The sequence below is a fragment of the Oncorhynchus gorbuscha genome, linkage group LG24 (assembly GCF_021184085.1).
Source record: "Oncorhynchus gorbuscha isolate QuinsamMale2020 ecotype Even-year linkage group LG24, OgorEven_v1.0, whole genome shotgun sequence".
NCBI lineage: Eukaryota > Metazoa > Chordata > Actinopteri > Salmoniformes > Salmonidae > Oncorhynchus > Oncorhynchus gorbuscha.
In genome coordinates this window covers 23,549,502-23,563,134 of record NC_060196.1, presented here as the reverse complement: position 1 = coordinate 23,563,134, position 13,633 = coordinate 23,549,502, and the positions used below count along the sequence as shown (strand labels likewise).

The 13,633-nt window shown below is 42.0% G+C and overlaps 1 protein-coding gene across 1 annotated transcript; it reads right to left on the bottom strand.

Annotated features, from left to right (window-relative positions):
* Positions 1-2,707: 2,707 nt before the first annotated feature.
* nrm (nurim) lies at positions 2,708-8,131 on the bottom strand. The gene is made up of 4 exons (XM_046327356.1): positions 7,882-8,131; positions 5,695-5,888; positions 5,401-5,577; positions 2,708-5,075 (listed from the first exon to the last, which is right to left on the bottom strand). The coding sequence occupies exons 1-4, from the start codon at positions 8,030-8,032 to the stop codon at positions 4,770-4,772; spliced, it is 828 nt and encodes a 275-aa protein (XP_046183312.1). The 5' UTR covers positions 8,033-8,131; the 3' UTR covers positions 2,708-4,769.
* Between the last annotated feature and the right edge of the window lie 5,502 nt (positions 8,132-13,633).

Sequence of the window (13,633 nt, the reverse complement as noted above, 5' to 3'; positions counted from 1 at the left end):
ATTATTATTCTTCTGTCAGAAATAGTTAAATAAATAAAAACCCTTGAATAAGTAGGTGTGTCCAAACTTTTGACTGGTACTGTAAGTGTTGCATTTTTCTTTCCGTTTCGGCGACCACCAAATCAAAATGCATCACTCCAAAATGTAGCTGGTTGAAATCAGTAGAATGAGACGGGAGAGTCGGATTACACGTCCTGTTCAAACTAACCACACAGAATCTAGGAATAACAGTCCAATAGAACTGTGTCCAAAATCTGATATGTTTTTTTCTACTGGATTCTTGTATTGGAATCCTATAGGATAAAATCCTATACGATAGGTTCCAAAATCTGATAGTATTTTCTCTTGGATTTAAAAAACACTTTCCCCGTTTAGACAGTGGAGGAATCATGCATGAGAGAATAGCCTACATCTCGCAAACTCAACTCATTTACATTTACATTTAAGTAATTTAGCAGACGCTCTTATCCAGAGCGACTTACAAATTGGTGCATTCACCTTATGACATCCAGTAGAACAGTCACTTTACAATAGTGCATCTAAATCTTAAAGGGGGGTGAGAAGGATTACTTATCCTATCCTAGGTATTCCTTAAAGAGGTGGGGTTTCAGGTGTCTCCGGAAGGTGGTGATTGACTCCGCTGTCCTGGCGTCGTGAGGGAGTTTGTTCCACCATTGGGGGGCCAGAGCAGCGAACAGTTTTGACTGGGCTGAGCGGGAACTGTACTTCCTCAGTGGTAGGGAGGCGAGCAGGCCAGAGGTGGATGAACGCAGTGCCCTTGTTTGGGTGTAGGGCCTGATCAGAGCCTGGAGGTACTGAGGTGCCGTTCCCCTCACAGCTCCGTAGGCAAGCACCATGGTCTTGTAGCGGATGCGAGCTTCAACTGGAAGCCAGTGGAGAGAGCGGAGGAGCGGGGTGACGTGAGAGAACTTGGGAAGGTTGAACACCAGACGGGCTGCGGCGTTCTGGATGAGTTGTAGGGGTTTAATGGCACAGGCAGGGAGCCCAGCCAACAGCGAGTTGCAGTAATCCAGACGGGAGATGACAAGTGCCTGGATTAGGACCTGCGCCGCTTCCTGTGTGGAGGCAGGGTCGTACTCTGCGGATGTTGTAGAGCATGAACCTACAGGAACGGGCCACCGCCTTGATGTTAGTTGAGAACGACAGGGTGTTGTCCAGGATCACGCCAAGGTTCTTAGCGCTCTGGGAGGAGGACACAATGGAGTTGTCAACCGTGATGGCGAGATCATGGAACGGGCAGTCCTTCCCCGGGAGGAAGAGCAGCTCCGTCTTGCCGAGGTTTAGCTTGAGGTGGTGATCCGTCATCCACACTGATATGTCTGCCAGACATGCAGAGATGCGATTCGCCACCTGGTCATCAGAAGGGGGAAAGGAGAAGATTAATTGTGTGTCGTCTGCATAGCAATGATAGGAGAGACCATGTGAGGTTATGACAGAGCCAAGTGACTTGGTGTATAGCGAGAATAGGAGAGGGCCTAGAACAGAGCCCTGGGGGACACCAGTGGTGAAAGCGCGTGGTGAGGAGACAGATTCTCGCCACGCCACCTGGTAGGAGCGACCTGTCAGGTAGGACGCAATCCAAGCGTGGGCCGCGCCGGAGATGCCCAACTCGGAGAGGGTGGAGAGGAGGATCTGATGGTTCACAGAATCGAAGGCAGCCGATAGGTCTAGAAGGATGAGAGCAGAGGAGAGAGTTAGCTTTAGCATTGCGGAGCGCCTTCCTGATACAGAGAAGAGCAGTCTCAGTTGAATGACTAGTCTTGAAACCTGACTGATTTGATTCAAGAAGGTCATTCAGAGAGAGATAGCGGGAGAGCTGGCCAAGGACGGCACGTTCAAGAGTTTTGGAGAGAAAAGAAAGAAGGGATACTGGTCTGTAGTTGTTGACATCGGAGGGATCGAGTGTAGGTTTTTTCAGAAGGGGTGCAACTCTCGCTCTCTTGAAGACGGAAGGGACGTAGCCAGCGGTCAGGGATGAGTTGATGAGCGAGGTGAGGTAAGGGAGAAGGTCTCCGGAAATGGTCTGGAGAAGAGAGGAGGGGATAGGGTCAAGCGGGCAGGTTGTTGGGCGGCCGGCCGTCACAAGACGCGAGATTTCATCTGGAGAGAGAGGGGAGAAAGAGGTCAGAGCACAGGGTAGGGCAGTGTGAGCAGAACCAGCGGTGCCGTTTGACTTAGCAAACGAGGATCGGATGTCGTCGACCTTCTTTTCAAAATGGTTGACGAAGTCATCTGCAGAGAGGGAGGAGGGGGGGGGGGGAGGATTCAGGAGGGAGGAGAAGGTGGCAAAGAGCTTCCTAGGGTTAGAGGCAGATGCTTGGAATTTAGAGTGGTATAAAATGGCTTTAGCAGCAGAGACAGAGGAGGAAAATGTAGAGAGGAGGGAGTGAAAGGATGCCAGGTCCGCAGGGAGGCGAGTTTTCCTCCATTTCCGCTTGGCTGCCCGGAGCCCTGTTCTGGGTTCCACTGCTTTTTTAAATTGTTCCCCTCTAATCAGGGACTGATTGAGACCTGGGACACCAGATGGGTGTAATTCACTATCAGGTAGAACAGACGACCAGCAGGCTCTGAACTTCGTGGGGTAAGAGTTGAATAGTCCTGGCCAACATCAATGGTAAGAGCCTAAATCAAACTTAAATTAACTAAAAAATAATGAGAAAAAATGACAATAGAAAAAAAATGCATTATGACTTGTATTTATTGAGACATTATGTTTTAGTTGCTTATAATTTGTTCCAGTGTAACAAAGAACCTGTGTTGGTACAAAACTGATGAAAATATGGCATCACATGAACAGTTTGCTCTAAGGTAGTTTCACCTATATATTATCTTATTAAAATAATTAATGTAGTTAAAAATACTGTAATTAGACCTATATAAAATAATTAAACAATGAATACCTTATCCTCTCCTATAATCCATGCTCACAGTTGGAATTAGAAGGAATTCAGCTATTCAAGTAATTATACATTGATTTACTGCAACACAAAGGATATAAAACAATGATGATGGAGAGAAAAGGATAAGACAAAGATACCCTCAAAATGTGACAGAATGTGTGTGGGGAAATAGGAAAGGAACAGGACAAATACAACAAAATGAAAGACAACAGCAAAATGTAGCACTGACATAATCCAATTTTGAAAATAATACAGTGTGGAACGGCAGTTGGCACATATAATTAGAATACTAGAATGGCCATGAACCTTATAATGGGATATAGGTCAGCCATTTTTGTCAGGAAGTTGGTCAACCATGGTTTGCCAGTGAAGTGATAAGACAGTGTAAAAAAATATAAAAAATTGAATAATTTATCTGCACTGTGTTTGTTAGCTAGCTAGCCAGATAGTTTTAGCAGAATGATTTCCCCCCTCAAATTAACTGCCAATATGCCAACATCCCACAGCCATATACTGGCTGAAATCAGTTGATGATAGGACTTAGACAAGTTGTAAATGCAACAAGTAGCCTACTGATATTGTATCATATAATAGAACTCACAGCTTCCCAAGGAGGCATTTATGGTCTGTTTACATATATTTTAGAGGCTATTTATACAGAAAATGTGTAGGAAACCTGTATAAACAGAATTTATAATTATGACAATATTTTAGGTTGACAATAATTCTATCACACAATTTCTTATGTCATATGCCTTACTTTTAGGATTGTACCTCTACTGCCATTCATTCCAGTTAGACTGGGTTGGATTTCTCCCTGACCAATATGGCTGCCATTTCTGGAAGTTTGACAGTTTATGACAGAGATCCTATTAAATTACTAGAAGGGCTATGAGTTAGCACTTGGTGGTGGAATGTAAAATGTTATGTTATGTTCATAGGCTATATAAAAATATACTCTTTTAGATTTAAAAAAAATATATATATATATTCTGAGTAATTACTTACAAATACATTGATGTTAAAAGCTATGCCTAAATGCTTGGTGGCATATTTACAGACGTTCTGAATCTTATCATTTTCTAAAATCAACAGTGTTACCCCTACCAAGTGAAGTTAACAAACAACTGCAGTGTGTACTTTTGTCAATTGCTGTGTGCAGCCACACAAACATCCCATCTGATCCCATTCATGTATGTGTAGTAATAAAGCTCACCAGCTTGTAGTCCCCAAAAAAACAGAAATTAGTTACCTTTAGTTCATTCAGCCATTCCTATAAGGGAAATTAATGGGGAAAGAATGGGGTTTTGGGATAAACACCAGAAATAAATGTGCTTGTTTTGATTACATTAATGCTTCAAATTAACCAAAATTGACATCAGCTGATGAAGACGATCTAATAGAACAAAACCTATAAGAACTCCTAAACCTGTGTTTACCACAGACCTTATTTTCGGAGTTGAGACAAAAAAAACATTAATTTCCCCATAGGCTTTGACCAACGAGCTATGGTGGAGTTAGTGATATCAAACAGATGCCATTACTATTGCTCTCAATAGCAACCAGGTTTCCATCCAACCTTTTCATGCGAGTAAAGTCCACGCCATATAACGCAATTTTCTGTGTGAGAATACCATCAGTAGAGTTTAAAATGCGATGGAAACCCATTTAACTTCCTTTTTTATAATTAAAAATATTCTGTACATCGGAATTTAACAGCAAAAGTAATTTAATCCCCAACAAGTCAATTTAACGGAAACATCTTTGGCGGGAAAATGTGCATATTAGAATATTCTTATGTTTTGGCAATTGGATGGAAACCTAGCTTACAACACCCATGACTTCAATTCACTCTTGCTTGTGGTTGTCATTGTTCTGAGCAGTGCCATCCTGTGGCAAAGAGAAGAGCCGCAGTTTGCTATGCAGCTGGACACTGAGGTATGCACAGTCCTGTGTATCCAGGGAGTGAGCCAGGGCCAGGTAGGCCGACAGACTCCCCGCCAGCAGCAGCCTGTCCAGGGGCAGGGCAGGGAGGAGCCACAGCACCACAGCCAGCTCCACACACACGGGGTGACGCAGGTGGGCGAAGAGACGCTGAGCCCGGGGGGACTTGAGAGCCAGAGGATCTCCCAAACCAAGGCACTCATAATAAACCTGAGAGGTATGGAAGAGGGAGGATGGAGAGAGACCGGGAGAAAGGGATAAATTACTTATTGCAGATATTATACCAGTTATTTACATTTCATCAGAAGGATATTCTTAATCATTCTATTGCTGACTAATTATAGCTGTGGCATCACATCAATGATCAATGATCAAATGTGATGCATGAAAATGCTTTGGTGTAACCAGTTCGAAAGTGAACAGTATCACTTCCTCCACTGTCCCTGTCCCCTTACTGGCCTCAAACTAGTGGTCCTCTGATCGCAATCACGTGACTGCAATCTTACTCTGTTACAGCTGCATGGGTTTACTTCACCTGCTTGATGCCCAGTAGTTCAGGATAGTCAAAGATCAGCAGTATACTGCAGATGATAGACCAGCAGAGGAAGTGCAGGGTGAAACAGAGCAGGGGGAACCAGGTATTCCATGGGGCATTACGTACTGACCACAGACAGGGAGCCTCCGTCACAGGCTGCCAGTAATGCATCAATATCTAGAACAGGGACAAGACAGTGAAGTAGGACAGCAAAAGGGGTATTTAAATGTTGAATTGTCTCATTTTTTTAAGACCATAAGATTTTATAAATGAAAGTGTGTGTGTGTGTGTTACCTGGAGAGCCATAGCAGTGGTGGAGCAGTACATGGCCCGGTTCAGTACCCCCAGGACAGACTGACATGCCTGCTTGACTGGAGCCCAGGCCAATAGGCTGTGCTGGACAATAAAAAGAGCCAGAAGCCCCAGATCCACAACCACAGACTTGAGAACAGAGCTGTCCCGCAAAGCTACAGACCATGGTACAGAGTCTATATAAAGTATAGAAATATGGACAGAGGGATACGATAAGTAGATGGTGTGGTAGGTTAGGTGTTGGTGATTATCAGTACAAGACAACGACAGTCTTGGAGCAAAGTATAATGATGAATTCCCATTGTTGAAATGATCTTGTTAGTCAGAGGGTACCAGTCTTGGCCCTGTTTCCCAAAAGCATTGGTTCTAACGATGAACATAGCCTTAACCTCTAAGAGGTCGGTGTCCTTATATTTTTATTTTACCTTTATTTAACTAGGCAAGTCAGTTAAGAACAAATTCTTATTTTCAATGACGGCCTAGGAACAGTGGGTTAACTTCCTTGTTCATGGGCAGAACGACAGATTTGTACCTTGTCACCTTTCGGTTACTAGTCCAACACTCTTAACCACTAGGCTACCCTGCCACCCCATTTATTTATTGAGATACCGGGACGCTTTTTGCTAACGTGCGCTAATGTGACTAGAATGACGTTGTAAGTAACAGCAAACTTCCCAGGACATAGCCATATCTTATATGGGCAGAAAGATTAACAAGACTTTAAGCTAACCGCACTATCCAATTAAACTATCCAAGTATCTATTACAGTGAAAAAATACCATGCTATTTTTTGAGGAGAGTTCACAAAAACAAAACGTTTATCACGGCAACTGGTTTGATACATTCACCTCCGAAGGTAAATAATGTACTTACATTCAGTAATCTTGCTCTGATTTGTCATCCCGAGGGTCCCAGGGATAAAATGTAGCATAGTTTTGTTTGATAAAATATATTGTTATAGTCAAATGTAGGAACTGGTTTCTACAGTTTGAACCCCTGTTGTCTCTTGCTCCACACCCACCCCGCCCAGCCATCTAGATGTGCGAAAGTTAGTGTATGAGCTAATGATCCACCATGTATAACATTCCTGGTAGTGTGTAAACTTACAAAAATGATATGCTAATACAAAATGTATGTTCTCTACAGTTATGTACTTGAAAATGTATCAATTGACCAATTCGGCACAGTCGGGCAGACTTCATAGAAAATATTGTGCAGTATTGCAATGCTTCACTGAATCAATCTGAAATTTTGCACACACACTGATGCCATCTAGTGGCCAAAATCTAAATTGTGCCTAGACTCCAATATTATATTATCAGCAGGTTTTATTGTTTGCATTATCTTTTACCAGATCTAAATGTTTTACATTCGCCTACATTAATTTCACATTTCTAAAAACTTCTAAGTGTTTCCTTTCAAATGGGATCAAGAATATGCATATCCTTGCTTCAGGTCCTGAGCTACAGCCAGTTAGATTTGGGTATGTCATTTTAGGTGAAAATTGAAGACAAAAAAAAGTCCGATCTTTAAGGTAAGATGCTTTTGGGAAACCGGGCCATGTTCAGCTAACATTGTTTTGCACAGGCACATTAACGTTACATCACAGCGTTCGATTTCGACTGCAGTACTTTTTTCTACGGTCTCGGTTCCAGGTCCAAAAGAATTGTCATGAAGCAGGCAGGGAGCAGGTCTCGAACCCTCGACCTTCGAGCCCGAGGTCCGGCGCGCTATCGACTGTGCCGCAAAAGCATGCTCGTGCAGCAGGGTCGATTTCCGCGCGTATAAACGCAGGATCGTTACACTACTCCCTCATTTCAAAGAGCGCTAGCTTGCGACTCTACGTCTTACAGGAACGCGCATCGTCGTGGATCACTTCTGACAACAATGTAATGAAACAGCAGGGAGCAGGTCTCGAACCCTCGAGCTCGAGGTCCGGCGCGCTATCGACTGTGCCGCAAAAGCATGCTCGTTGCGCTTATAAACCCAGGTTCGTTACACTATTTATTGAGATGAATGAACCATTCAAATAAAAACATTCTAACTTGCTACTGAAACAATACATCCGGAAGTTGCAACAGCTGTGAACCGTTTGTATAGTTTGAGACTAGAATTTGCTACTTTTCCTGATGAACACACAACTCTTTGCCAAAGAGCCAGGAAACATACCTTGACACAGTGGCGACTCTCCAGTGATGTTATGATATATCGCTCGAAATGAGATGAAACGAACAAAGTCTGCACCGGTTATAAAAACGAAGACAAAGTTTAACAGCGCCAAGATGCAAAGGGTCATACCACGAGCAGTGACTGACGCCATTTCAATATGGACTTTTTCCTGATTTTAGGCAGAAAGAACGAGAGGCGTCGCCTCTTCCTCTCTGATCAGTGCTGTGCGGGATCCTTGGGACGTAGTTTAACCGAAACCATAGCGTTTACCTGTCCGTCCCAAGGATCCCAGATAGCACTGACCCTGCTGCTTTAGCAAAAATGTTCACTACTGTCGGTAGCTTCTTCCGGGAGGTGAGCGATGGGGACAAATATTAACGCTCGATGTCGCTGTTAACCTGAGTGAGACTTGAAGAGTAGAGACCTGGGTTCGGAATCCCACGAAGATGTCAAGAACTTTAATTTGACTTACTCAATGCTGATATAGTACCTAACTGTCCAATAAATGAGACACCTTCTTACTTTGAGTTTTTTTAAAATATATATTATTATACACATTAAAGCCTCACAAATTGGACAGAAAAATCAACACATGATTGATTTTGCACATCACAATATCAAATGTATATAAAAGGAAGCCCAGCTCAGCATCTCGTGGTACACCGCTCTGATTATCATGTGTAGGTTAATCTCCCAATCAAACCTCAAATCAACATCACAGTCATAGCACTCCAAGGCCACTACATGAATGTAAGACATATATACAGACAGAGGTCCAGATCCTTCTCTGGACAGACAACTCATTATTAACACATGCACCATTTAACAAAATAGCCTTATATCATAGCCTGTGTCTCAGTCTGTTTGGATCTGCTCAGAAACAACTGGCACCCAGGCTATTATGCTATGATTTTAGTTAGAACCTGCTCAAACATTCAAAAGCAAAATATCATAGCTAACCTCAGATGGCAGAATTGGCTGGCCACAAGTTGCACAGAAAGGTGCCACAAGCCTGAGAATAAAAGGACAAGATGTAAATGAAATAGAGAAATGTGATTGACTCAATTGTGGTAATAGTTTAATCATTATTGCTATGCTGTATAAAGGTGTGTCTGTAACAGGGTGTTGATGTTGATTTAAGGGTGTGTGATGGTCTTGCTCATTGTGTTGGAGTTGTAATGCAATCAAACTCACCTGTGGTAGTCTCTGACACAGTAAACATTTATTTTATTAAATATCCACAGGCATTACAGAATTCCGGAGTACTTTCAAAGTAATTGAAAAATAGCGTATATTTAAGCAAATTCTCATAACAAGAGACAGTACTTGATTAACTAATTGAATACGTTTGAATATACTGAATGTCCTTTGCATAAAAATTAAGAAGCAGAACCACACCCGTAACTGATATCTGATTTAAAGACATTGAGATGCTTACCAGGAAGTCATCTTCACAAAATATTATTTTTTGACATGTATGTCAAAAATGGCCTGCCTTTTAGCGTTTGACCTAAACATGAAAGAGAGTTCAAATGAGGGATAGTGAGAGAGTGTGGGGTGGGATAAAAAACTATTCCAGTCGGAATAGTCACAACAATAACCAAAACACAGCTTAATTAAAACAGGGAAGGCTGTTAATGAAATTACATTTGTTTTTTGTGTGCATGTTTGTGTGTAGAATAGATGCATGACATGTACTGCAAGCACTGCAGGTGAAACAGGTGTCATGGTATAGCTTTCCCATTGCCTGGCAAGTCCGGCCAATACCGTATACTGCATCTTACACAGCTCCCTGAAATTGTCAGACCACACACACACACAATACACACAAACTACACACTGTAACTACGTTTCTTTCAGTATCCCTCGATCATCCAGCAAGAGCTGCACGGTCAACTGAAATACTCTGACATCTGATCCTTTCCCCAATCACAAATGCAAGCAGCCTAGCACACAATCACACACTGCAGAGCAATTTAGATCTGTTGAATAGCAGAGTACAGTACCCCAACATAAAACAGGTATGCTGCGATCTTGCTACAGTATAGAAGAGACCCTAACGTTCGACCAAAGCTGTGGTCTTGATATCTGCCTTACCAAAGTAGATGTCAGTACTGGTCTGGGAGTCCATCTCCACTTCCAGAAGCCTCTCTATGTGAGCTTCTAATTTTAGGATATAAATGATGCTGTGTTCATAATCTAGTGGGAAGTGGAAATGAACCATGCACAACTGGGGAAAATCCACTTGAACGGCTCTCTAACTGGTGTTCCCACGTGTTGATTTAACCATTATTTAACTGTGCAAGTCAGTTTAAAAGTCACTGTCCAGTAAAAATCTCACCTTTAAAAGTTCATATTTTGTTAACTCATACCCAAAAAGTAATTAAAGGTAATATTTAATAGAAATCTGGAAACACTGGGCAGTCACTTTAATCAGGGACCAGTTCTGTGTTGCTGCCCTCATGTGGTCTTCCTAGGGTTCCTATCTTGTGCCCCGGGCTCCATCTCAGGAATGCTAGCCATATGGCATTAGGCATGTGGAGGCAGGAGGATGTCTCAATACTGCAGAGAGAAAAGCCCAAAAGTTGACATCTGCATGGGGTCCACACAAAAACAAAACTGATACATGATGACACTGTGGCAGAAACGGTTGTTTATGAAGTCTTTCATAAACAAATAACACAGGTTAGCCTATATTGAAATATGTCATAAGCATTCTGTCAAATAAAAAACTATAGCCTAAACTACACCTTCTTAATTTCCTTTGGACAACACAAATCTCCCTTTCCTAGTGTACTAAAATATTGATGTTATAGAAAATAAATGCCCTCTGCATTATAATCAACACAACACACAATGAGGGACCCAAAGAATGCTGCACACTTATAAAACGTAGTCTTCTAACAATTAATTAAATATTGTTATTCATTGTAGGGCATCAATAAAGCAAAAACAGAGAGGGAGGGTGTCAAGGCTTCAACGGCAACCTGGACTCAGGGGAAGATGTAACATAGATGCGGTAAAGGAGTCAATGGAACATCTGCAAGGAGTCAATGGAACACAGACGTTCCATTATATAGCGTATATATATCCATTGGGGCGGCAGGGTAGCCTAGTGGTTAGAGCGTTGGACTAGTAACCGGAAGGTTGCAAGTTCAAATCCCCGAGCTGTCGTTCTGCCCCTGAACAGGCAGTTAACCCACTGTTTGTAGGCTGTCATTGATAATAAGAATTTGTTCTTTAACTGACTTGCCTAGTAAAATATATATATATTTTTAAAAACAGATTAGCACTCCTCTGACAAATCTGATGAAACAAACTAAATATTTGTCAAATCTGTCATGATTTTTGTATTTTAACAGGCCCACAATGTGGTTACTGATTTGGATATATTTGGCTGTTTTCACTGAATAAGTTGTTCCTTTTCAGGTTTAGAAGAAGTACTTTCTAAATACTAACTCCCGTTCGTATAAACTGGTTAGCATGGTTAGCATGGCTAGCATACAGAAATCGGTGGTGGTAGTCAAATTCATTTCTAACTGTAATGCAGTTGATTGGTAACGATGACATGAATATGTTGGGGTTGACATCAGTGGAGGTTCCTCAGAGGAGGAAGGGAAGGACCATCTTTCTCAGTGAATTTCATACAAAATAAAAATAGTAAAACATGAAAAAAGTTATCCTTTTTCGATAAAACTATACTGAATATAATCACGTCATCAAATAATTTATTAAAACACTATTTTGCAAAGAAGGTCTGCAGTAGCCTCAACAGCACTCTGTAGGGTGGCACCATGGTGTAGCTGGAGAACAGCTAGCTTCTGTCCTCCTCTGGGTACATTGACTTCAATACAAAACCTAGGAGGCTCATGGTTCTAACCCCCTTCCATAGACTTACACAGTAATTATGACACCTTCTGAAGGACGTTCTTCAATGTATCAGACCTCTTGCAGCATGAACTGACATGTTGTCCACCCAATCAAAGGATCAGAGAATGAATCTAGTACTGAAAGCATAAGCTACAGCTAACTAGCACTGCAGTGTATAACATGTAGTGAGTAGTTCAAAAATGAAGGAGAAGCAAGAAAGAAATAGAGATGAGATGTCGTTAAAGAAAAATCACTTTAACTTACTTAGCTTGCAAATGCAGCTAGCTAGTTTAGCCTTCTGAAACACCCTGCTCAAACAGACAAATGCTATGTTAGCTAGCTGGCTATGACATTCCAACACAACACTGGAACTCTTCCAAGCCAAGGTAAGCTTTTGATTTGACTAATTTATTGCCACCGGGGCCCGCCGGTGTATTTGCTTACTGTACACTGTAACGTTACTGCATGATTTTAGCGGGTTTACTAACGAATTAGTTCTATTAGCTATGCTGACTATGACGTTACTTTAGCTAATGTGGTGACAACGATGTAGGGTGTGTGTAGTGGTTTGGCTTGGAAAGGTTTTTTCGCCTGGTCACATTCAGCTGATGTGTTGTGCATTGAGGTCGACAGGCGAAGGGAAGATGTGAGAGGAGAGGAGATGCGAGAAGGAATACATAGTGGCTGCTCTGAAAGAGAACTGTGTTTATGTGTGATCGGGGTGGATTCTGTTGAAAAACATTTCTTAAACGAAGCAAACAGAACAAAACGAGGATAAACATACCTGATTTTGTCCAATAGAAACTCTCATTGGACAAATGATGGACAACTGTTGGACAAATTATTACACCCTGTATCAGCTAAATGCATGCAGGAGTGTGCAAGGCGGTATTGAATGTGACTGTCTGTCACCTCGAATTTGTCTCTCGACCTGTGTGCACATATGTTGTAAACTTTCATTCATAGGCTAAGTTGTAGCAACCTCATGATGGGTATAGGGAAAATGTAAGTATCATGTAGTAGCCTAAACCTATCATTGTTATATTGAACTGGGTGAATGGAATGTGCATAAGAGACATCCAATATGCTTCAATAGAAATAAGGCCATGCTGATGAATTTTGTTTTTGTCCTCCCTCATCTTAAAAGGCACTAACTGGCAGTGGTTGACATCCACACAAGCATTATACTCCGATTTCTACCTCAACATAGTGTGAAATACACATATAAACAATAGCCTAAATGTGGGCTAATCTTGCTGGGAGAGACTCGGGATCTTTCCCTCAAGCCCTTCCCTCCATGTATTTCCATGGCAGTTCCATTGTTTTGGTCCAGTTCCATTGACCTCTTTATCACATCTATAGTAGACAAAAGTCCGGGAACACTAAAATTTGTATGATATGATATGTAACATGGTGTGGTATGTATTCATTTGTGGATGTCCGTCATCCATTTCGTATATGTTACGAATTACAATTCGTATGATATGTTAACAATTACAATTCATATGATACATTACAAACTGCAATTTGTACAATGTTACGAATTTGCAGTACGTATGATACGTTACAAATTCCAATTTGTTGTGGCTAATGTTAGCTAGGTGGCTAATGCTAAAGTTATCTAGGTGGAAAATGTTAGCTAGGCTATGGGTTAAGGTTACGAGTTAGGTTAAAGGGAAGGGTTAGCTAATGCAACAGTTTAGACTTTACATCCGTCCCCTCGCCCCGACCTGGGCGTGAACCAGGGACGCTCTGCACACGTCAACAGTTACCCTCGAAGCATCGTTGCCCATCGTTCCACAAAAGCCGCGGCCCTTGCAGAGCAAGGGGAGCCTCTACTTCAAGGTCTCAGAGCAAGTGACGTCACCAATTGAAACACTAC

What these genes read in the sequence shown, in the direction of transcription:
- nrm (XM_046327356.1), bottom strand. Translation starts at nt 8,032, where the DNA reads ATGGCGTCAGTCACTGCTCGTGGTATGACCCTTTGCATCTTGGCGCTG. An exon ending in CCACTGCTATGGCTCTCCAG is followed by an intron (nt 5,578 to 5,694) that starts GTAACACACACA and finishes TCCCTGTTCTAG; the next exon opens with ATATTGATGCATTACTGGCA. An exon ending in AACTACTGGGCATCAAGCAG is followed by an intron (nt 5,076 to 5,400) that starts GTGAAGTAAACC and finishes CATACCTCTCAG; the next exon opens with GTTTATTATGAGTGCCTTGG.